The sequence below is a fragment of the Arvicanthis niloticus genome, chromosome X, assembly GCF_011762505.2.
Source record: "Arvicanthis niloticus isolate mArvNil1 chromosome X, mArvNil1.pat.X, whole genome shotgun sequence".
NCBI classification, from domain to species: domain Eukaryota; kingdom Metazoa; phylum Chordata; class Mammalia; order Rodentia; family Muridae; genus Arvicanthis; species Arvicanthis niloticus.
This window is the reverse complement of record NC_047679.1, coordinates 12015013-12040361: the sequence shown is the minus strand read 5'-3', so window position 1 is coordinate 12040361 and position 25349 is coordinate 12015013. Positions and strand designations below refer to the sequence as shown.

The 25349-nt window shown below is 41.1% G+C and overlaps 1 protein-coding gene across 2 annotated transcripts in view; it reads right to left on the bottom strand.

The window, feature by feature from the left end:
* Clcn5 (chloride voltage-gated channel 5) overlaps positions 1 to 25349 on the bottom strand; it is a 161378-nt gene that overhangs the window by 12274 nt on the left and 123755 nt on the right. The window contains exons 1-8 of one of the 2 annotated variants that reach the window (XM_034485353.2): positions 21905 to 22085; positions 19541 to 19692; positions 16923 to 17022; positions 12615 to 12802; positions 5797 to 5919; positions 5019 to 5225; positions 953 to 1033; positions 180 to 722 (exon numbers count right to left, since the gene is read on the bottom strand). In XM_034485353.2, coding sequence (XP_034341244.1) covers positions 180 to 722; positions 953 to 1033; positions 5019 to 5225; positions 5797 to 5919; positions 12615 to 12802; positions 16923 to 17022; positions 19541 to 19645 — 1347 coding nt within the window. In that variant the 5' untranslated portion in view covers positions 19646 to 19692; positions 21905 to 22085. Of the gene's footprint in view, positions 1 to 179; positions 723 to 952; positions 1034 to 5018; positions 5226 to 5796; positions 5920 to 12614; positions 12803 to 16922; positions 17023 to 19540; positions 19693 to 21904; positions 22086 to 25349 lie in introns of those variants that run through there. The other variant, XM_034485351.2, reaches the window with a different exon arrangement.

Genomic DNA, 25349 nt, shown 5'->3' with positions numbered 1-25349 from the left:
AGTGAGCTGAGACAGTTATCATTGTCCACAAAGTCATGAGAGCATTTGGAGATAAAAGGGCTTCTGGGGAACTCTGATACCACATGTGCTATCAGGATTGTAGGATACTTTGGTGTTGCCCTGTGAAGGCCACATCCATACAGGACAGTCACACAGAATTCACCAACAGAATTTCTCACCTTCATGCCAAAGGTGAATATAGTAATAACTATTTTCAGTATGAGTGTCAAAGCCAGCTGCCACATGGCACTGTAGACTCCGACGCCAGCAGGTCTGTCAGGCAGCTCACCACCTTTGCTTGTGTTGAAGCGGTTCTCATAGTCACAGAGCTTGGAGGAGTCCAGAAGACCGCAGTCATTGAACAGCTCGGAGATGAGCTCACTTGTGCTCATCCGGGTATATTCGTTGGGGAAAGCCAAGATGGCAGTGATGGCTGTCACAATGAGTACCTCGACTACAGGATACTTGCCCAGCTGTGTGGTTTTACGCTTCCGACACCAGGCAATGTTTGTGCGGATAAACAGAGCTCCCCAAAGGCCACCAAATATGCCTAGCACAATGAATGGCACAAGCTCAAAAAGATGCCATGGGGTGTGGAACTCCACGTAAAACAGAACTAAGCGGCTGTTCCCGAATGGATTGATGGAGCGGAGTGTGAATGCTGCCACCAGAGCAGCGAAGAATGAACGCCAGAGTGTTTTGAGGGGAAAATAGTAGCTGACCTACAAGACAGAAGGTGAGAAAGCAAACTTAATCAGTATGCCAAAACAGTTTCAAATGAAATGCTGGGGCTGCTGACATTATAGTCAAGATTGAAAACTTTCCAGAATTTTCTGGTTACATGCCAAAGAATCAACTTGGGCAAAATACCCAAGGACTGCAACATATATAGATACCAGCCAAGATTTCTAATATAAAGGCATATGCATGCTCTACAGACAGACGTCATTACCTCTTCCAGGCTGAATAACACTCCACCAATAGGGGCCCCAAAGGCTACAGATACACCAGCAGCTGCTGCAGCGGATAAGACCTACAATCCAAAATAAAAGACCAGCAATGGAATAAGATGGCTTCCTTACATTCAATCACGGTTTTCAAGCAATGGTAATACCACAAAGAATTAAAAAAAAAAAAAAAAAAAAAAAAAAAAGACCTACACAGCTAACCACTTTCACATAAGCAACACTAATTGGATTCAACAGGTTATACTGAAATGTGTGTGTGAACAGTAATCAAAGAAGATACCATCACTTTGGGAAGGAATGCATGGAGCTGATAGAAGAGGGTGGAGAGAGTAAAGGAGAAGGGAAAGGATGTTCTTATATTTTAATTAAAAAGTCTTAAAAGGAGCAAAAATACAAAATTTACGTGATCTATACCATAAAAAGTGATATGCACTTGGAGGGCAAATACTGTGTGCTAGAAGTTGACTTATATACACAGTTCATGTGTTTAAACAAGAACAAATGGTCATTACTCTGTGATTGAGGCATGTGTTTAATTCTAAACTGAGGCCCTGTTGATGACCTTCCTTGCTCAGTAACTGAACTTGAGTTTGGAGACCAAGATAAAGTACTTTGCTATGCTGTTTCACTAGCACACTGTTTGGTTTATCTTTGAGATTATAATCATATCATTTCCCCTGCCCTTTTCTTCTCTCCAAAAACTCCCATATATTCCTCCTTGTTCTCCTTCAAATGTATGGCTTTTTCTTGTTACTAATTCTTATTACACACACATATTTCTCTCTATATACATAGACATTTCTAAGTGGAACCTGCTCAGTCTGTATAATGTTATTGTATGTATGCTTTCAGAGCTGACCGCTTGATACTGAATAAGCAATTGCTGTGCTCGGCCTTGGGGAAAACTATTTCTCCCACTTCTCAGTAGTCCTGAGTTGTGTGTAGGTCTTTGTGTAGGGCTGAGGCCTTGTGGGCTTTCTCCAGAGGCCAGTTTAGGAAAAATTTTAATGAGATATTACAGAAGGCTTAATGACATAAAAGCAGTTACAGTTTAGAATTGCCTATATAGCCTATTCCAGTCTCAGTGGCCTATAGAAACACAAACAGGGAGACAACTAGATCTTTGAAGGCGGAGAAGACAGGTTGCAAGGAAAGCAAAGGGAATAAAGCATCGGCAGGAAAGTTAGACAAAAGGGGTGGGGCGGGGACAGCAAGTGGTGTTGAGAGGATTGCCCTGTGTGTGGAAGTGTAGGCACAGGAAATGTGCAGGACTCGCACTAGTGATGTACACACTAGTGATGTAAACAGACTAGAATTAATAGGAACAAGTCATTTCCTTCAATACTAGTAGCTGTGGAGAGAGATGATTTCAAAGCATATGTTAAAGATAAAATTGAGCAAAATTAAGAATTTCGTAGAATAAAATATTTCTTGAGACAAGTGAATCATAGGCGGAGTCATAGTGACCTGACTCCTGAACCTTTACCCAGCTGATACCATGTTCTGAAAGATATCTGTACTTCCCCTGGACACCTATGCTCCTGAGTCATCCCCTTCCCCACATCCTGCATTTTTGTGTTTATAACCCCTGTGTTAAAAAGTAAAAAATTATGATTTGATAATAAAAAAAGATAGAAAAAGAAAAAAAATTTCTTGACAAAATAGGCAGTTTTCTGGCTTTCCAGTCCTGGTTTCTCCAGGACTAGCAGAGTATCTAGGGAAAATTAAGGAGGGCGAGGAGGGGAAGCTCTGGTGCTAACCTTCAAAAAAGTGAGAGCTTTGAAAAGTCGAAGCTCAAAGGACTGTCGTTTGAGAAGGACAGGGACGCCAAAACGCAACTTGTAAAAGGAGATTTTCCTGGATCCATTTAGGATGAAACAGGAGCAGGGCGGGAGGAACAGGACTCTTGAGTTTTATATTAGCGAATGGAATCTGTGCAGCCCCTCCAACTCAGATAGATCTGCTTTATTTCCACCAGTCTGCTCACTGTGATAAGACTGCTGCTCATGAACAGGTTGTACTACTATTGAGAACCACAAGATAAGATAACTTTCACAAGGCCTTGGGTTCAGACCCCAGCACCATAGGAAAAAAAAAAAAACCATTAGAGATATAGCTGTGTTTCAAAAAATAGACTGAAGATCCAGATGTTCAGAAGAGACCATGTCTGGCAAGTTTCAGAAAAGCCGTTTAGGTTTTATAAGGAATCTAGTTTCAAGCTCAACTCCATCCCTGTAAGGCAGCAACAACCAACACCATTTGTGTCCCTTAGAACGGTGTTCTTTTCGGGATTTCACTTGTTTAATAGCTTGTTTAATTCCACATAGCTTCTGTGTCCCTCTGCCATGTGACAATCTCCTCACACTCCCTCTACTACTCCTGGTTGCCTTACTCTCCTTTCTGACTGTTCCAGAAACTTCCCTACTTAATGGTCCACACTTAAAACCTCTAGCATTTCAGTTTCCAGAGCCTGTCTGTGGTCAATTTTTTCGTGGTTTCCCCCTCTTCAGGAGAAATCGCTGGGTTTCAGTTTTACAAGAGGTCTTTTTTAATGAAATGATTTTGGTCTTGACCTATTTCATCCGTGATTTTTTTTTTTTTTGGACCCTTCAAGGAAAATAAAGCAAGAACCACTGCTTCCTTAGTCCTTAATTATTACCAGATAAAAGTAACCAATGACTTGGGACAATTTTTCAGAATATTCTTCCTCCTCAGAAATAGTACATACTAACACCTGGCTGATTTAGGCACAGGCACAGAGATGCTACAATGAAAACAGTTTAGCTGAGCTGAACAAAGCAAGAGGCAGGCAGAAAGAGGTCTAACACAGGGAGGAACTAAATCAGGTGTGGCATTTAGTAGCAAGAAACGATGAAAACTGCCATTTGGAATGTGCTCTTTCTATTTACTCTTCTATCTGCAGCAAGTTCCTCAAAGTCTACCATTTTCTGTAATTTTTTTAAAAAAGAATTAGCACATATAAATACAATAAACAGTTCAAGTCCTCACTTTCCTTCCCTTCTGCCCCATTTTCCCATGTACCATAACTACATGCTTTTCACAGTTTAGAATAAACTCATTTCCAGGTATATGTTAGGGCTTTGTGGATGGTCACCTTCATGCATGCAGGTATGCACATGTGGGTGCAGGCACATGTATGTGCAAGGGGAGGTCAGAAGTCAATCTGCATCAGGCACCATCCACTTGTTTTTTTCTGAGAAAGTGTCTCTCATTGGTCTGATACCTGCCAAGCAGATAAAACTGGCTGACCAATGAGCCCCAGAGTTGTATCTATCTCTGCCCCCCACCCCCAAGGCTGGGATTAGAAGTATGTACCACTTTTTTTTAAAAATGGGTTCTAGGGGCTGGAGAGATGGTTCAGAGGTTGAGAGCACTGACTGCTCTTCCAGAGGTCCTGAGTTCAGTTCCAAGCAACCACATGATGGCTCACAACCATCTGTAATGGGATCTGATGCCATCTTCTAGTGTGTGTCTGAAGACAGCTATAGTGTGTACTCATATACATAAAATAAAAATATTTTTTTAAAAATGGGTTCTAGGCCCCCATGTTTGCAAGGTAAGTACTTTATTGACTAAGATATCACCCCAGCCCTAGATATGTTATTCATAAGTGCATAGAAATACATTTTTAAAAATTACTCAAAGTATCTCACAAACTAGCTTTAGTTTCTGCTGTCTGTTGTCAGCAGTCCATGTCAATATACTTAGGGCTATCTCACTCTTTTAAATGGTTGCATAGTTTCCTATGATATGAGCAGAACACAGTTTTTATCAAGCTCCTATTTGATGATCTTTTGCTAATTTTAGACTTGTACAATATCAATAGGTTTGTATTGAGTATCCCTAGACACCTATGGATATACACATGCTAAGATGCCTAGAAGACAGACTCCTGGAACTGAACTTGCTGAACCAAAAGCCACCTGAATTTACCCAAGTGAAATCCCCAACTTCTTATCTCTGAGAGCACAGTACTTTTGCTCCTGAGGGGTAGTGCTAGGTGGTGCTATTAAGGTCGCATGTCCTTACCTCTCTGCGCTTGGCTTCATTCTTCCTGTACTTATTGAAGCAGTGGCACAGGATGTTCCCACAGCAGCAAGCCACATGCACTAGGGGGCCCTCTTTGCCCAGGCTCAAGCCAGATGACACCGCCAGCACCAAAGTGATCGTTTTGATGACAAGGGTCCACTTACCCAGATAGCCCCTAATAATGAAACCACTCAGGATAGTTTTGATCTGCAGGCCAAACACAGAGAGATTTGAACCAGACTACGTAAACAAACAAGGCTAAACAATTAAAATCTACGGCCCTCACAAAACTTCCAGAGATTTGAGGAAGAGTAAAGAGCTGTGTGGCCGCAGGAAAAGTCCACTGGAAGGCAGAAAGTGTATAGATGAAGAAGCAGGAGCAGCTGAGATGAACTACTTCCTCTGGTTATAAAATATTCGGAGGATAAGTTCAATGTTCAAGAAACAGCCCGAGGAGCAGATACAGCCTGGAGTATTTGCCAAAGAACTCTGACTTCATCAGACAGCAGACACGAAGTAAACTTCTAGTTTCTTGAGTAAAACAATCTAAGGCCCAAATAGGTAGGTATGGGATTTGATACTGACCCCCCCCCCCATCTTTCCTCTTCCAACCCCAATTCTGTGGCCCAGGCTGACAGGAGACTTAAAGGAAAATTTAGATGGACTGTAAATACCCTCAGACCCTGCTTACCACTAACCAAGCTATACTATATGCAAGAATACACAAATCTTGGCAACAACAACAAAAAAGACCCCAACTGGTTTATACTGTACTCACCTCAGGGATTCCAGAACCACAGGCATAAGGTGCAAATGCCTTGACAAGAGATACAGCAAGGAAAGCAAACAGGAGAGCCCAGAGGACATACATGAAGTAATTGACTATGTAGGCAAAGGCTCCCTGGGACAAGACAAAAAGACAGTGGTTTAGTGGAGATAGCTGGGTGGGCAGCTCTTCTCAGTGACTTTTCACCAGGAGAGCAGGCCAGGAAAAAAAGAACAATAGTAAATTGCTTAAACATCTCTTTGCAGGCCATTCATCAGAGAAACTACTGAAACGTGATCCGGTCTCTTGGTACTGAAAATCACATGCTTTGTTGCAATCAAAGGAAATTCTCAGAGGATTGAAAACTGGAAGCCTGCAAACATGATTCACTTTTGACTTGGAGACAACATCCCCCTATATAGCTCTGGTTGGCATACAACAGTGGCTCTCAACCTTCTTAATGCTGTGATGCTTTAATATAGTTCCTCATGTTGTGGTGAACCCCCCCCAACCACAATATAATTCTATTGCTACTTCATAACAGTAATTTTGCTACTCTTATGAACTGTAATGTAAATATGATCTCAACATTTCACGTTTCAACATTCCACTGCCCTTACCTACCTGATATGCATCTTAAGCAACCCCTGTGAAAAGGTCATTCAACCCCTAAAGGGGTCGTGACCCATAGATTTGAGAACCACTGGCCTAGAACTTGCTATGTAAACCAGACTGGCCTCAAGGTCACAGAGATCCAACTGCCTCTAGCCAGAGGCAAAGACCAGGAGGCCAAATTCTTGGCAAGGGAAGGCTCAGTTAGTTTATGACGCAGGGTCTTGATGTACAGCTTTGTCTGGCCTCTAACTTGTAACAATCCTCAGGCCTCTGCCTCCCAAGAACTGAGACTACACACTGAAACCATAACTGGTCCCAATTTACTTTTTATGAGTGGTTTTTTTTTTTTTGGTCAGTTTTGCAGTCACATACATATGATTCTATGTCAAGTTTAACAAGAATGACAATAGCCTCCCCAGTTTCTGGAATGGGTGAACTCTGACTACATATTTAAAGTGATGACAGGTTTCAGCATTCCATTACCCTTCCCTTACGTGGTGTTAAATTCTCACAGATTACACTAACTAAGATTTCTAAACATTGCTTTGTTCCTTAATAATTGTTTACTCAGCATGGTTAGTGTACGTGGCAGGATATTTGGTGGGAGTGTTATTCCATTTTGTTTCATTTTGAATTCTTAAGATTTAACCCCGAGTCTCACACATGCTAAAACACATGCTCTCCCACTGAGCTACACTCCTAGCCTCCGTGGTGTTCATTTATCTGAGTTGTTGTTGCCTTGAGACTGGGTCTCGTGTAACTTGTGTTAGTCTTGAAGTCATTATGTAGCAGAGGGCACCCCTGAACTTGTGGGTGGTCCTGCCTCCACTTCCCAAGTGTTACAATTGTATGTATGAGCTACCATGTCCAGCTCTAGGGCGTGAGTGCATACAGATGTCTACCACACTAATGAAAGTGCCAGTGGAGGCCAGAATGTGGCATTAGATCCTCTGGCTGGAGTTACAGGCAGCTGTGAGCTGCTGGATGTGGGTGAGAATCAAACTTTGGTCCTCTAGAAGAGCAGCAAGCACTCTGCACAGCTGAACCATCTCGAGCCCACAGGCCTTGATATTTTAATACGTATATGAATAATGAAATAAATGACTGCTACAGTCACCCTTCATAATTATGCTTCTTTGAATGAATAATACATTTGCAGTGTTTAGTATTTATTGTTTTTCCTGTTTTGTTTTTGTTTTTCAAGACAAGTTTTCCCTGTGTAGCCCTGGCTGTTCTCGAACCAGTTATGAAGACCAGGTTAGCCTTGAACTCACTGCCTGCCTCTGCCTTCTGAGTGTTGGTGTTCTCAACTAGAGTTCTCATGTGGCACATGTGATCTCTAAACTTATTCATCCCACCTAATTGCCAGTTTATACCTTTGGCTGCCTTCTCACCATTTCCCATCCCTCCCTGCCCCTGTAACCACCATTATAGAGTGTTAAGCCTCTAACAACTATTCCACATGTCATGATTACATCTTAAGAGAGATTGCTACCACAGACACAGTAAGAAGTTCCTGAGAAGAAACTATCTGACCCTGAAAATTCCATGATGCTCCGAAGAATAAAAAGGGAATACTTATTTTCATATGGATAAAATATACTTTTGATATATACATATAATGTGTATATATGTGTGATGATGAAGCAGACACCTAGAAACTTTAGTTTTAAGCACTAAGAATATTTCATTAGCATTAAAGGGCTGGCAAAGGGTGATGCTTTACCACAAAAGAATATCGAACACCAGGGGTTATACTTCAGATGGCAAGGCATAAAAAGCTCAATGGCCTTCCGACTTTGCAAAACATCAAGCACTGTGAGACTTTAATAGCCTAGACAAAGAGAATCAGGGGACTCTGCAGGTTTCTTAGTTGTGAGTTTGACACAACTTTTCCATGATCTTAGGTTCTCGGAGAACAATTCTTTCTTTGTCCTTTAAGAGTAGCTGGTGAGCCAGTGGACTCCCGAGGTAGGAAACAAAGAAGGAAGGCAGTGAAAAGGAAAGCAGCAGAAGCGGGCCAGAGGCAGAGACCAGGAGGCCAAACTCTTGGCAACAGAGGACTTCTTCAAGCACAGACTATTTCCCCCCAGGCAATGATTTCATTCATAAAAAGAGCCAAAGAAATCTGTAGTTGGAGCAAATCTCAAGCTCTGCTTTACAAGGAACTCCTGGAGCAGAGCAATGCTAAAGGGCTAGTTATTCAGGGACAGCACAAGGGAGCTGTGCCACATCATCATAAAACTGCAGCTCTCTAGGCCTCCCTCTTTCCCCCTGCTTTTGGTTATCACTTTGTATATATAGCTAGAGGCATGAAGTGGGCTGGTGATCCTGATCATGGGTAGAGAGTTCACCCAGTATATTCAAGACCCCAGGCTCAACCTTCAGCACCACAAAACCAAAAACACCCAACAAAAAGAGGGAAATAAGTTCTATGGTATATATATATATATATATATATATATATATATATATATATATATGTATAAATATATATTTCCTGTACTATTGTTACGCAAAAACATAGCAAGAGAGGCCAGATGAGGGGATAACGCTTTTTTGATTATATAACTGCCTTAGAAATAAGTTGCTGGCACGATTGCTCAGTGGTTAAGGATGCCTACTGTCAAGCCTGAAGACCTGAGTTCAAATTCCAGAACACATGTGACAGGAGTGAAACAACTCCTGCAAACTGTCCTCTGACCTACACAAGTGCCATGGCACACATGTTCCCGCATACATGCACAGGAAGTATATGAATCTATTTTTAAGTGTTTCCTGGAGCTGGAGAAATGGCTCAGCAGTTGCTGTTCATGCAGAGAGACTGAGTTCGACTCCTAGTCCCCTCATGAGATACAATGTCTTTTTCTGGTCTCTCTGGGCACCAGGCACATATACTCAAGAAGACAAAATATTCTCTCTCTCATTCTCATTCTCTCATATTCTCATTCATATTCATTCATATTCATATTCTCTCTCTCTCTCTCTCTCTCTCTCTCTCTCTCTCTCTCTCTCTTGCCCTAAGTTGCAAGACTTCTTAAACTTTTTTGCCCAGATCTTCTTAATACATAAATAGAGATGTCAGAGTAGAAGGTGGAAGTACTTGGGAATTTAAGTAAAACAAAAATGTTGTTTCTCCCTTTAAAAAAAAAATCAAAATACAGTGAAGGGTATGACAGCTCAAACCTCTAATCCCAGGACTCCTGGGAGTTCTAGACTAGACTAGGCAAGACAGTGAGACTTTATTTTAAACAAATAAAAATCCATGGAGCTACCCAGGAAGCTGAGGCATGAAGATCACAAATTTGAGGCCAGCAAGGCAACATATCAAGAGCCTATTTCAAAATAATTTTAATTTAATTAACTAACTTGTTTGTTCATATAGTTATTGTTTTCTTGAGATACAATCTTACTACGTACCCATAATTGTTCTGAAACTTGATATTTAGAGTAAACTGGCCTTGAATTTGCAGTGACCCTCCTACCACTGACTGAGAGGCATAGTCCACTAAACCCAGCTCAAAAACAATTATGATGATTTTTTCAAGGCCAACAAGACTGACAGTATAGGTTCATACCCCAGAAACTACATGGTAGAAGGAAAGAATTGATTCCCCAAACCTGTCCTCTGACTTACACTGAATAAATAGATAAGCGCATTTAAAGATTTTTAAGTGTTTTTTGTTTGGTTTTGTGGGGATTTTTGTTTTGGCCTTTTGGGGGGGGGGTGTTGTTTGTTAGTTTGTTGTTTCTTTTTGAGACAAGGACTCATATAGCCCAGGCTGCCCAAGAATGTAGTCAAGAATGACTTTGAACTTCTGATCCTGCTTCCACTTTGCAAGTGTGTGCACCCAAGCCTGGCTTTCACAATAAAAATATTTAAAATACAGGAGATAAAAATCAGTTATAGAGTACTTGTTTAACAAAAGTAAGGCCCAGAGTTCAATCTTGAGTACACAAAAAGAAGAATATGTGTGTGTGTGTGTGTGTGTGTGTGTGTGTGTGTGCACGCGCACGTGTGTTCCATTTTAAAACCATTGTTTATGGAGGGTAGAAAGACAGTTCAGTGGTTAATAATATTTGTTGTTCTTACAGAGGACCAGGATTTGATTCCCAGCATCTATATGATAGCTCACACCATCTATAACTCCAGTTCCAGAGGATCCCAAGCATTCTTCTGATCTCTGCGAGCACCTGGCACATACGTGATGCACATACACACACGCAGACAAAACATTTATACACCTAAAATAAAGAAATCTAAACAAATATTTTAAAAACTATTGTTTACACTTAATTTTAAAAATTACTCCAAACATTCAGGAAAAAAAAAAACATTGTTTTGTAACATTCATCCTATAATTTAACTAGACTATAGTTTGAGAAGCATACATGTCTTAGTTAGGGCTACTATTGTTATGATGAAACACCATGACCAAAGCAAGTTGGGGAGGAAAGGATGTATTTGGTTTACACTTCCACATCACTGAAGGAAATCAGGACAGGAACTCAAACAGGGTGGGAACCTGGAGGCAGGAGCTGATGCAGAAGCTGTGGAGGGATGCTGATTACTGGCCTGGTCCGTATGGCTTCCTTAACCTTCCTTTTAATAGAACCGAAGACCACCGGCCCAGAGATGGCACCACCCATAATGAGCTGGGCCCTCCCCATGAACTAATTAAGAAATGTCCTCCAGGCTTGCCTACAGATCTTGCCTCCTGATCTTATGGAGGCAATTTCTGAATTGAGGCTCCCTCTTCTCTGATGACTTGAGCCTGTGTCAAGTTGACAGAAAACCAGCCAGTACTATACACATAAAACCCTGTTCCCCAAGCCAATAAGTATAGTTATATATGGATGCGAATAAATTCTCTTATTTATGGCTTTATTATTATTTTTTTATCCTTTTCAAATGACTTATTGCAGTGTATGTTTGTGTGTGTGTGTGTGTCTGTGTGTGTGCACACCACCTCAAATGTTTTGTGACCATGGTGGGTGGTAAAGTTATTTAAAATTTATTTTTAGTTGACTTACGATTGTGTATGCTTTTTAAAGTATAGTATGATACTTTGATACTTGTTTAACATATAGAGATCAAATCAGGATATTAGCATTTTTACTTAAATATTTCATATTTCTTTATGTTTGAAGCCTTCTAACTCCCTCTACTTCTTTTTAAAATATATAAGAAGGGGGTGTGGTTCGCTATTAGAGCTCAGATTACCTAGCACGCACATGGCCTTGGGCTCAATGCTCGGCCCTCTATTGATCGATCATTAGTTGTTGTAAAGTACAGTTACAGTAATGTTGCTGTTTGAACTGCAGAATTTCTTCCTCCTCTCTGTTTGCTGTTCATTACACAACTTCTCTCTGTCCCCTTTCTTTCTAAGCTGCTAGTGACCTTTACTCGACTCCTTACCTCTATGCAATCAGATAAAAGATAAATTTTAAGAGTGCAAGTACATATTCTGGTCTTATATCTACTTCACTAACAGAACAGATGAATAGGGAGGGAGTTAGTTCAAGGGGTACCCATTTCTACCGGTGAACCTGATAACTAAAAGTTTGTTGTTGTTGCTTTGTATGCTTTTTCTATGGGAGAGATCTAACATATAACAAAGTACTGAAAGAAAGGAAAGAAGCTGAAACAAAATTATTATGTGTTGAAAAATACTTGTTTAGGCAATAATGAATATATTGATAAAACTGTAAAAGAGACTGGACAACTTTATTTCCTAGATCTCTGGTATTTTGACACAAAACACAGACCTTTTGATTGTTCTAATTCAGTGCTCAGGGATAAACTACTTTGTGTTTCTATATGATAAACATGTTTTAAAGCATTCCATAATGTTTTGTTAGAAATTACATCTTACCTGTTGTCTACCTCTGACATTTCTATTGAAATTGGTTGAGAAAGGCAATGTTAGCTACACTATGTACTAATATAGCTAAGCAGTAGAAGAAATACAAGACTTCTTTAAAATAAGTCAAACTTTTAAATACAAGCAGAAAATGCTTCCAACATGTCTTACTCGATAGAAATGGGGCTGAGCTTAAACCACAAAAGAAGACAGCTGAAGACAGTTGGCTCCACTTTCTTTCCCATGAACGAAAATAGGGGAAGATTTCATAATTGTCAGGAGTACAGTACAAAAAATGAAATACATATAAGGATGAAATTCAGTGGTACAGAAATCAGTGCTGGACATTACCTGATCTGTACTGATGATAAGCTGGGACCAGCTATTCCACTCTGGACATTTGTCTCTGTCTTCAAAGGTAACATGGTCAGAATTCCAGCAGCAGTGCTCATGGTTAAACCAGAATCCCCCTGTGCATATCCCTTCTTTTAAGTCTGTCATCCAGTGAGCAGAGATGTCTATGAGGCCAGCTAAGGAACCTGGTTTAGTCGTGAAGAAAGGGAAAGGCAAAGGCAAAGGTAAATTCCACTTCTGAAATTCTCTCTTTGGAATTAGAACAAGCTCTAATCAGTCCCAGTTCACCTAGAACTTCTTTCTGATTGTTGACTTGCTTGCACTTTTACTTACTAGCCCTCCTCTGACACCAGAAGAGATGCTTAAAAACACATCCTACTCTTACAGAGGACCTGAGTTCAATTCCCAACACTCACATTACATACCTCACAACTGCTTGCAACTCCAGCTCTAGAAATATTTCTGGGCTCCAAGTATCTGGGCACCTGCACCCACATCTATATACCCACATACAGACACAAACTCATATGCATGATTAAAAATAAAAAGAAATACCAGTATCTGTGAAATATGTATACTGGGGGGAACTAGGGAGTAAGCAAATTATTCGGAGGAGAGGGAAGAATTTGGTCTTGAAACTCACTTGACATAATGCTTTGGTATAGTTTAGGACTGGCATCCATAAAGTAAGTCATTTAAGATTATGTGACTTGAGGCAGGCGGATTTCTGAGTTCGAGGCTAGCCTGGTCTACAGAGTGAGTTCCAAGACAGCCAGGACTATACAGAGAAACCCTGTCTCGAAAAAAAAACAAAACAAAAGATTATGTGACTTGCTAGGTCTTCAACCCCAGTACTCTGATAGTTCAAGGCCAACCTGGTCTATTCAACACGGCAGCTAGGGTTAATGAGACCCCATCTCAAACCAAAAACAATTAAAACAAAAAGATTATGTGACTTTCCCTCACATCAGGTTGAGTGAATATAAATTTCCCACACTGAAGAATCTTCTGTGATGTTTATTTGCAATGTCTATAGAGAGAAACTGATAGAAATTGTGGGTGACAGGCAAATCCTGGACAGCAGGATTTTGTACCATGGACAAGAAGAACTTGTACAGTGGTAGGAAGGTACCATAAGCTAAGGACATTCTATTTTATAGCAGTATAGAGTGGTGTGTGTAAAGAAGGTGGGCTGGAACCAGAGACACCTTGCATGTCTACTAAATCTAGGCTATGAACAAACTAAACTGGCTTCAGTATTTATGCAACTTGGTCTTCATGCAGGTCCCCCAACAACTTGAGCCAAGGCTGTCCCTGAATCTGTTGCCTGCTTGTGGGCTGCCCTATCTGGCCTCAGTGGGAGAGGATACACATAGTTCTGCAATGACTTGATGTGCCAGGAAGGTGGGGGGATACCAAAGGGGGCTCCCCTTTCTCAGAGGAGAAGGGAAGGAAGGAATCAGAGGAGGATCTGTACAAAGAAATACTAAGAGAAGGGCTGATATTGGGATATAAAGTAAATAAACAAATGTTTAAAAAATGAATCAGAAGAGAATTCTCAAAAAGGGGTCTCAGTCTTACCAAGTAAACATATACAGAATATCCAAAGAAATTGATGAGAAAGGGAAGAAAATTTTAAAAATCGGACCATAAGTACTATGACTGGTAAGCTGATAGGCACTAAGATAGTTAAAGTACTTTACTTCTGGCTGTCATATGCCAGTTAAAGGAAGAAACACTGGCCAAAGAAATTAAATGGCCCAGAATCATGCTTTGGGAAAAATGGTAAAGGTGTTATAAAACTCCCAGCCTCTGAATCCCCAGACTGTTCCACTCAGACACACTGTTTCTGTTATAAGTCTCCAACATTTAAAAACAAAATGTCCTGTGTGTATGGGAGGGAAGAAAGAGTCACTGACAAGAAACACATTAAACAGTTGAGGATATTGTGCCTACATTCCGTCAGGTGAGAAGGGCCACGTCATGTGTATGTTTTGGTTAAATACTGCAAGTGTTACCGCCTACTTGAATGCTCTAGTCAAATTCAGCATTTTCTAATAGCTACTTTTGGCCACTCCAGCCCTAAGACTTCTGTTCCAACTTTTATTACACTGCCTGCCTGGATTCACAAAATTAACAAGGCCTTCTAGTTATATGCTTTGCTTTAGCCGCTGGTTGTTTTATATGTGCATCTTGTACTTTACAGTACTACTATCTTCAGTCCTGTCTTTTTTTATTTCTACATCTCCCCCTTTTCACACATGGCTCTTTCTTCTCTATAGATTTTATTAGTCTTCCCCACCCCCAAAGAATAATGCTGTGTCTTATCCTTCGCTGCCATTTCAATGTCTTGTCCTTCCTTTCTTTCCAATGACTATCAACACTTGAGATCTGGCTCCTAACATATAGCTGAGGTTCCCTTGAGAGCACTGATGTTTCTAGTCACCAAATGTATGACCTTTCCTCCTCTATGCTCCTTGTAAAATATTTGAAATATTTGAGATAGTCATAAGAGCAGCACCACCAAGTCAAGTGCTTTATCTCATGTAGTCCTCAAAAAAAAAAGCACTTAAAATGGATACACGTACTATTTCCATTGTACAGATCAGTCACCAAAGTCTCCAGGAGTTAGGACACTTGTCCATAGCCAAAAATATACCAGTAGCAGAACAGGGATTTAAATACTGACATTCTGAAACTAAAGTCTGGGTTTCGAAGTGAGATCTTATCTTTTCCAGCTTTCCCACCTAACTTCCTTTTAGCTCAAGATTCCAGATCTTCCTAGGTACCATCTTTAATGCTACAAGGGTATGTATATTTCTTGGTCTCTTTGCCTGATAACCTTGCTTCCCACACAGGAGGGGAAGTTTACATTGGAACTTGCTGCAAGCTATATTTGCAGACCAAGTATGCATCACACACACACCGTGTGTGTGTGTGTGTGTGTGCTTGGTGAGAGGATAACTTGTAATAATTGGATCTCTCCATCACGGGACATCATGTGGTCCTGGAAATAATCAGATTGGGGCTGTCAAGCTTGGTGGCAAGCACCTTTATCCACTGAGCAATCTCACTAGCACTTTGTATAAGGGATACTCAATTTATAGTGTTTGGAGTGGCCAGAGAAGGTTGATAGAGCTTTTAGGAAAAGGTGCTTCCACACTACCACTCAGAAACCATGAAAAAATGTGATAAGCTCCTGAGAGTAGGAACCACATCTTAATATGCCTTCCTATTGCCACCATGAGAGAGGCAATAACAGCTTAAGAGACAGTTAGATCTATATGTTCTTGCCTGTGATATCAGCACTGAGGAGTGGGAGGAAGCAGATCACAATTCCATCCAGCCTGGATTATACATTGAGTTCAAGAACAGCCTGGGCTAAATAATGAGACCCTGTCTTAAGAAGAAGGGCTGTGGGGGTGACTCCATGGTAGACTAATATACATGCTTGAGCAGCATGTACATTAGTTTGGGGTTTTATTTGAAGAACTGGAAACAAGGACAACAAACCATCTCAGGAAGCTATCACTGCATCTAAACCTCATGCAGAATGTGCCAAAAAGTTGTGTCACCAACCAAAGGGCTCTTCCACAAAAGCAGGACAATGTTAGGGCTGGCTTCTACCTTAAAACAATCATGACATTATACAGCAAACAAACTGAGCTTAGATGTGTTTCTTCTTTTATTTGAGGAAGCTAATATCAGGTATTAGTTAGAACTCATTTACAGATGAGACACTGAGTTCCAAACGTTCAAGCAGTAGTTCATTTCAGATGAGAGAGCACAGTACTTGTCTCAGTTCAGAAGGGGCACATTACAATTCTGGGAGACTAATTTTTAAAACAACTGGAAGAAGAATTGTAGGAGCCAGGTGGGGATCAAGGACACCACAAGAAAACTCACAGAATCAATTAACTTGGCTCACAGGGGCTGAAACCAACAATCAGGGAGCCTGCATGGGAGTGACCTAGGCCCTCTGCATATGTTACAGTTGTGCAGTTTGGTCTTCCTGTGGGACACGTAACGGTGGGAGCAGGGGCTGTGTCTGACTCTTGTCGCCCGCCTTTGGGACCCTTTCCCCTATTGGGCTGCCTCCTCTAGCTCAATAGGAGAAGATGCGCCTAGTCTTACTGCAACTTGATATGCAAGGCAGGTTGAGATCCATGGGACACCACCCCTTTTCTGAAGAGAAATGGAGGAGAGATGGGGAGGGAGAGAGGGGAGAGGGACTGGGAGGACAGGAGGAAAGGGAACTGTGGCTGGGATGTAAATGGAATGTAACACCTCCCTAGTTTACCATACCTGATAAAAGGCCAATGAGGAGCATTAACAACCAACCAGAGAAAGCATCGCTCACACTGTGAATTAAGGCCCATGTGGACTCTTTGCTTTTATTGGTAATCTAGGAAAAAAAAAAAGAAAACATTGGTATACTCTAAACATATTTTTTCTTCATCTCAAAATTGTTCAGCAGAATAATATAAACTATCTGGGACTAGAGAACAATTGAGAATTATTTAACTGAACCAACTTTACTAAGAAGGTTATTGAAACTCCACCAGTTTATTGTAATGTCCAAGGTACACTCCACATAATACCATCAACCTGTGTATTGCAGACTTCTTTTTCTGCCCTGGATAAGAACTGTCTCAAGAAGAGTCGATTCACAGCAAAGATTGTTTTGTAGAAATAAACAAACAATGGCAGACCTGAGTGGTAACCTGAAGTTTACTATCCTGGGCTGTGATTCAGTCAGGAAATTCCTAGGCCTTGATCCCACAAAACTCTAAAGGTAGTGACCCCAGAGTCTAAGTAGTGTTGGTGCTGTTGCTCCTTTGGTTTCAAAGATCAGCACAAATGCAAAGCTTGACTGTTTAGCTCTTACCATTGTTGATTTAAAGCCATAGTCTTCAGATTTTTGTTTTATTTTAGCTTTAAGTTTTTATATTGAGCCGGGCGGTGGTGGCACATGCCTTTAATCCTAGCACTTGGGAGGCAGAGGCAGGTAGATTTCTGAGTTCGAGGCCAGCCTGGTCTACAGAGTGAGTTCCAGGACAGCCAGGGCTACACAGAGAAACCCTGTCTCGAAAAAAGCCCAAAAAAGTTTTATATTGAGAGAGAGAGAGAGAGAGAGAGAGAGAGAGAGAGAGAGAGATATGAACCCATCAGAGAATAACTTGAAAGTACTTCTATACACTGATCTAGCTTACTCGGCCATGTCCATATTTTTGAGACCAATATTCTGGCAGCATTCTTACTGGTGCTTCCCTTTCTTTGAACCACTATTCCTTATCCTGAAAACTCATTTACCCCACTTTCATCTGCAGCAATATCACAAAGAATAACAAATTATAAATTATCAAAAGGAACTTTATAGCATATTTTGAGGGTCAACATGATGGCCCAGTGGCATGTGAATACATGCCTGTGCGCGCGTGCGCACACGCACGCACACACACACACACACACACACACACACACACTACATTACACTACACTAAATTACAAGATTTTAAAGAACAGAATCTAAAGAAAGAAAACTAAGCCAGGTGGTGGCAGTGCATGCATTTAATCTCAGTACTCTGTAGGCAGAAGCAGGCAGATCTCTGCGAGTTCCAGGCTAGCCTACAGAGCAAGTTCCAGGACAACCAGGGCTGTCACACAGAAACACCCTGTCTGAAAGAGAGAGGGGAGAGAGGGGTATGGGAAGGGAGGAAGGGAATAGGGGGAAGGGGTGGGAGGGGAGGAAAGGGGAGGGGGAGAACAAATGAAGTGAAATTAGTTGGGAGGCTTAGGCTAAACCTGTGTACAAGTAAGTTCAAGGCCAACTTGATTAACAGTGAAAGCCTGTTTCCAAATCAAAAGTAAAGAGGGTTTCAGTTAGAATACTGCCTAGCCTTTGCAAAGCCCTGGATTCAATCACCGGTGCTGCATCCCAGAAAAAAAACAATTTTTAAAAACCTGTATCTGGGACAGACAAGCTAACTCTGGGGTTCATGTGTTTGTGAGAATACTTGGCAGAATCTGAAAGAGGATAGATCAACAGTTCTAGCCAGTTTAGATTATCTACCCAGTGAGTTCCAGACTAGCCTGAATAAAGTCTCAATAAAACAATAGATACTAACAATAATAAGAGAATCAAAGGACCCTGGCAGATGGCTCTGAGAAAATTTCCCAGTACTTTGTTGAGAAGAGAGGTGATGAAATTCTTTTGTCAGACTTACAGAACCTATACCGGAGCTCTGAATATCTACCATATTAAATTAACATCTTGGATATGACTTTGATCAGTCTTGTGGTTTTTGTTGGTACTGAGTGCTTAAATTTACTTTGGTTTTATGGTTTTACAAGAGTTATAATCATATGGAGACGAACCCATATTCTTCAGTACAGTATAAGGTTAGGGTAATTTGGTTATGTATTCCTTTGAAAGAGGCCCATTTACTTTCCTTGGTTTTAGAGACCTTGCTTTAGGAGATGGGAAAAGAGAATCTTGAACATTCCCTTTCACCTAGGCAGAGGCATGTGCTGTATTTCCAACCCGTGAGTGTCCCTTTCAACAACCTTCTACAGGAAGAGAAATCATTAAGGACAACTTCTGAAACCAAGGATGAAAACAAAAACATCTTATAAAACCAAGCCAGGTATGGTGACTCTTGTCTGTTACTCAAGCACTGGGGAGGCAAAAGGGTATCCAGGAGTTTGAGGTCAGTGACTATGTAAGTGAGTTTCAGGTCAGCCTAAAACTTATCTCAAAGAAAAAAAAAAGATGAGAAATTAAAAGAAAAAGAAAGAAAGAAACCCTATGTTGCCAGATTCTATCAGCTCTGGGGCTGAGAAAAAGTATACAACGGATTTAGTTCTTTAATGCCCCTCCCCCATGTTTCTAAACAGTTACTCTTGCACCATCATTGCCTTACCTCTCGGTGCCTATCTCGGTCTCGAGATTTCTCTCTCACCCAATCAATTGTATTGAAATCGTCATAGGTCCCTACACCAGGGATTGGCTCCTCCAAGAAGTCCATGATTCTATTTGAAGAGCCTAGTCCACCACCATTGTATGACTTGTTCCCTGTATTGAAGAGCAAACAGACATTAGTATGTTGGACAACCAATATTTTTAACGTCCCCATAAACTATGTGATGATTATAGTTTAGGCGCAATGCAATCACCTACTGGGAATATCCATCACATCCACAAGTTTCTGTGATCTAGGCTCAGATAGGGAGCAACTAAAGGCACTGTGAATGGACAGGAACCCAGGACAGCAATAGTATAAAGAAAGAAATGGCAGAGGCTAGTGTGTAATGAGAAAAGTATCTACAGAACAGAAGACAGGAAGGAGCTCAGAGCAGTTTAGGTATTTCAGTTCATGGAAAGGAGATGAGAAGCTCTGAGGCTTTGCAAATATATTCCATCTCGAACCATCTTATACTTTGTAAGGCAGTAATTTAATCCTCTGAGGTAGTTTTTTACCCAGTTGGAGACATGAAAGAAAGAATGCTGGCCTCTTCAAGAGTTAAGCTGATTGGAATGTACAAATTTTCCTTCAGTAGATAGAATGCTTTGATCTCCAATATAATGGGCTGGTAGAGACTTTCACAGTATGTCTGAAAGTTAAATATTTACAAGTAGAGATTTAGACAACAATGCTTGGCTTAGCAATGAACTGTCCTTCCTTGATCCTTCAACTAAGCAACATCCGAGTGCGCTCACTAATCATAGTTCTTAGTCTGCATGGCATTTAGTTTTTCTATTACAGCTACTTAGGTGTAGATATGTTTTATCTTCCTTTTCTAGACTAGCAGATCTTCAATCGTTTCTCTATGTTGAATTCATCATAGCCATCCTGCAATGTCTTTCTTTCCCCCTTTGAATCAAGTCTTGCTATGTAACCCAGGCAGGTCTAGAACTAGTGATTGTCCTAACTCAGCCTCCTGAGTAACTGCTGTTATAAAACTGCGTCACCATCTATCTCTTACTCCCCACACTGCCTTAGCACATATGTGATATTCAGTAAACATCAGATGATCCAAAATGCATTCAACAAATGGCAAGAATGAGGGAATAGTTAAAACTAAGCAGTTGTACTGACACATGGTAAGTATTGCTTATAAACTTGCTAAAATATTTTGGCAACATCATCTGATGGAACAATATTTTGCTAGTAAACTAAAAACGTAAAAAACAGCATTGAGGAATCTATATAAATGCACACAAGGAGAATGCAGAGTAATTCCACCGTTCAACTCACACAGCCAAATCTCTCATTTGCAACACCCATCCTGGCAGGGACAAAGGCTTCGTCCAGACTATTCGGTAATAAACCTCTCTTTAGCAAAGACCCAAGTTGGCCTCAGCTGACTCTTTCTCCGTCATCTCCCTGCCCAACTCAGTTAGCGGCACATTCATGGCAGAAGTTTAAATGAACAGGATAAATGGAACCTGTTTGACCAACTGGAAGTCTGCTGACTGCCTAATTCAGCACACTTTTTACAAGCAATTCAGAGGTTTGAAAGGAAAAGCTCAGCAGAGTCCTAATCATGTGCGGTGGGTGAGTCACTGAGGTGGCTTGGAGGAGGTGAACAAGTTAATCTTAAAACCTCAAACCAAAGTCCTTTTCCTATCTTCACTTCTACCTGGCTGTAAAATGGATGTCTGCTGAATCACCACCCCAGCCTAGGCTAGCCTGTCAGTGGCACGCTGATAAAGATGAAAGCTGCTATGCCTAAGAGCTTGGAGGGAGAAAAAGGGCAGAGAGAGAGGAAAGTATGTGGGAAGGAGGGAGCTGAATGAAGCCGTTTCCATTCTCAACTTAAAAAGCTGACGTGAACGCAGGACAGCAAACAACCAGAAACTGACTCCTTCAAAGCAGGTTAATGCTTCCATTGAATTTCTAGTTTCAGAGTTCTTCTTTCCGGAAGGGGTGGGAGGAGACAGGATTTTGTGAAAAAAGCATCAGATAGCTGTCTAATGTTACAATATATATCAATGAGCTCCTCCACCACCCCCCCCAGTTTTAAGGCAAAAAAAAAAAAAAAAAAAAAAAAAAGAAGATCTGCAACAGAGTCCTGGCAGAAAAAAAGAGAATCCTATTACATCACTAGGTAACATGAGCAGCACCGCATCCTCCTTTGTCGTCTGTCTCCTGCTAGAGAGGCAATTATCAGGGCCCTAACGCAGACAGGCAGTGATTAGAATCCTACTACAGACTACTTGCAATTCTCCAGATCCCCTGCTCCCGGAGCATGCTTCAGTCCTGGGCTGGGCTCAGTCTGCTTACCTTCGTTCACAGTTTTCTTTTTTTCTGCCTCAAGGAAGAAACAACCTTGGCAGCAGCCCGCATTTGCTCATTTAGGTTGAGGTACCTTTACAGGAGGCCCGCTCTGGGGTGCTTTAGAAGGGCACTTGCTGCTTTCTCTGCTTTTCACAGCAACAAACGCCACCTAAAGAGCCACCAGTGCTCCTGGTTGGTCAGAATGTGATGTCACCAATGAGATCACATGACCAGACCCTTGGACCGGCCTTGGAGAAAGGAAGATTTTTTAACCTAGCACAGAAGCCTTAAAGATGTAGTCTCATCTAAACAAACGCCATCAAATGGGTAGGGAGAGGCTTTGTCAGCTCAGAAGATTAGAGTTCGGACAAGTTTTATACTTCATACCCCATTTAGCAGAAAGAACCAGACATCAAAGTAGAAATGTCCAGGAACTTCAGAATTACCAGGATTTTTAAAATGAGTACTTTTAAAGTCCACCTCTTGCATGGGCTTGGTGGCATATGTCTAATTCTAGCACTCAGGAGGCTAGAAAGTTTGCAACTGGCCTGGGTGAAATAGGAAGACCCAGCCTCAAAAAAAATAAATAAATAAATAAAAATGAATGAAATAAAATAAAAATGAATTAAATCTCACAAACATAATTTCTCAAAGATTTCAGACATAAAAGGGCGTATAGCAGCATGGCTCTACTCCTGAACCCAATGGCAGGCAAGCCGAAATTTTAAGATACGAATCATTGCGATTCAACCAGAAGGGAGAAAATGACACAAAGAAAGATAGGATCTCCTAGACAAAGTGGCAGTTTGTGAAGAATATGCAGCAAAAGAAAGCCCTTTGAAATGCTGGTCATTTTTCTTCATATGGTGACAAGTGACCAGCTTTCAATTATTCTTTAAATCACACATACATGTATTATATATTTAAAAATACACATATGTGTTGTGTGTCCTTTTATATGTACACATTATAACTAAAGAAAATAATGTGAAAGCAGGTTCACCAGCACATACCTAAAGTCTCAAATTACTTTGTGAGGCTGATGACTTGAGCCTAGGATTCTGGGTCAGCTTGGACAACATAGCAAGACTCTGTTTCAAAACTATCACTGTTTGGGGATAGAGGAGGTAAGTCAGTAGGTGAGAGTGTGTGCTTCTCCAGCGTGAGGACCTGTGAAGGAAACCCTCAGCATTCAGGTAAAGAGCTGAAGCTGGCTGTGCATGCTTATAGATTTAGCACTGGGGGCCAAAGCAAATGGATCCCAGGAGCTACTGTTCAGCCAGCCCAGCTGAAACGAGCTTCATGCTAAGTAAAGCCCACTCTCAAAGGGAACAAAGCAAACGGCAAAGAGAGCAAAAGAGGATAGCACTTGATATCTTTCTTCTGTCCTCCTCCCCTGTGTGTGCACGCGCGCGCGCGCGCGCACACACACACACACACACACACACACACACTCACACACACAGAAAGAGTTGTTTGGGGGCTGGACATGTAGTTCTGAGGTAGTACATGTTCAGCATGCCCGAGGCCCTGAGTTAAACCCCAGTACCGCATTTTTTAAAAAGAAAAATGCAATAAAAACTAAAATGCATATCAAATTAACACAAAAGCCATTTTTTTAAAATATAGGCTTTCATGTGGCACAGGTTAGCCCTCAAACTTCCTATGTAGCTAAGAATGACCTTGAACTTCTAATCTTTCTGCTTCTACTTCCTGAGTACTGAAATTACAAAGTGCTGGCATTACAGACATAGGCTACCACACCCAATTTTATGTTATACTGGGGATTAAACCCAGGGCTTCATGCATGCTAGGCATTCTACCAAATGAATGACATGTCCAGTCCCAACGTCAGTCCTTGACTAGCACTTAACCACTTGGAAACCCTAGAGTGCATCCAAGAAGATAGAGAGATATATACTAGTTGGTAGAGCACTTGCCTGGTAGGACTTGAATTCAATCCTCAGTACTGAAAATAATGTCAGGGATAGCAACACAGAACTGTAACTCTGGTACTTGGAAGACTGAGGCAGGAGGATTGCTGTAAACTTGCGGACAGACCAAGTTACAAGATGCGGTCTTGGAAAGAAAGGAAAGGGGAGGGAAAGAAGGAAGGAGGGAGGGAGGAAGGGAAAGAAGAGGAGGGAGGGAGGGAGGGAGGGAGGGAGGAAGGAAGGAAGGAAGGAAGGAAGGAAGGAAGGAAGGAAGGGCAAGGGGAGGGAGGCAGGAACAGAGGAAGATGGAGGAAGAATAGAGGAAGTTGGGAAGGAAGGCAGGGAGACAGGTAGGTAGGAGGGTAGAGAAGGGGGAAAGGCCTCTCTTAGTTGTAGTGTTCTTGTCAAGAAAAAAAAAAAAGCAGGATGCTCTATAATCATTAATCCAACCTGGCTGAGCAGCTACTGCAGTCCTGATAGTAAATTCACTCCTAAGGTTCCCTTACTGTAAAGCTTTCCCATCTCTGGCCCTATCCTGAAGGCTATTTTTAAGCAGGTCTTAATTAATTGTGCAGTAAGGCCAGTCCGATAAAGAAGAATAAAACTGTCATCTCTTAACTCCCTAAGTGAATCAGCAGGACAGCCACCATTTAACATTGACCCAGTTACAGTGTGCTCCAATAGTCAGGCCCTACATGCAGAGCTCTGAAATGTTATTAATCTCATTGGATCTTTCGGCCCAGCGCATCCTGAAATGTTAATGTAACACCACTTTATGAAGTGCAAGGCACTGCATGAGGTTTATACTCATTTAGTTCATCATAATTATATCTCGATGAACTAAGAGAGCATTAATGAACAGAATTTAAATGGAGTGGAAGCTACATTTACGTGGCAATGAGTTGAGACACTGCAAAAAGCAACAGTCGTTTGTAAGCCCAGAGTGACTCATACACAATTGAATGTTTAGTTTGTCAGATTCAAAGAAAATTATACACCCAGACTCAAAGGCCTCCTACAAATTAATCCTTATTAATCACAATTTTAACTATAATGTCTGAAGACCACTGATAACCACCTGCATTATCAAGCAGGACTTCGGTTTTTATAGAATTTCACATTTCAACAGACATAGACTATAGCAGCCAGTTTAGCAAAGATAACATATTTGGGCACTTAAGTAGTTTAGATTTCTGTATAGTCTGCATAGGTAGGCTTGTGTTAACAACATGAAGTGACAATTTCTCATGACGTTCACAGCTTTAGCAACAACACAAACAGCACTTCTATACTAGAAACCTTTTCTATCCGAAGTAAAGCTCTTTTGAGCACTAGAGGGTTAGTAGGCATGGTGTAGCTTTCATGCTAAAATGAGGTTTAATTACAATTTAGATTAAGAAATGAGTCACTGGGTTCAGTTTGACATGCTGAGTGTTTAAAAATTCTTTTCTTGCCTCTACTCCCTTCTCCGCCAGATTTGTAATCTGCAACATATGTTCACCATAAAGAATGCTCAG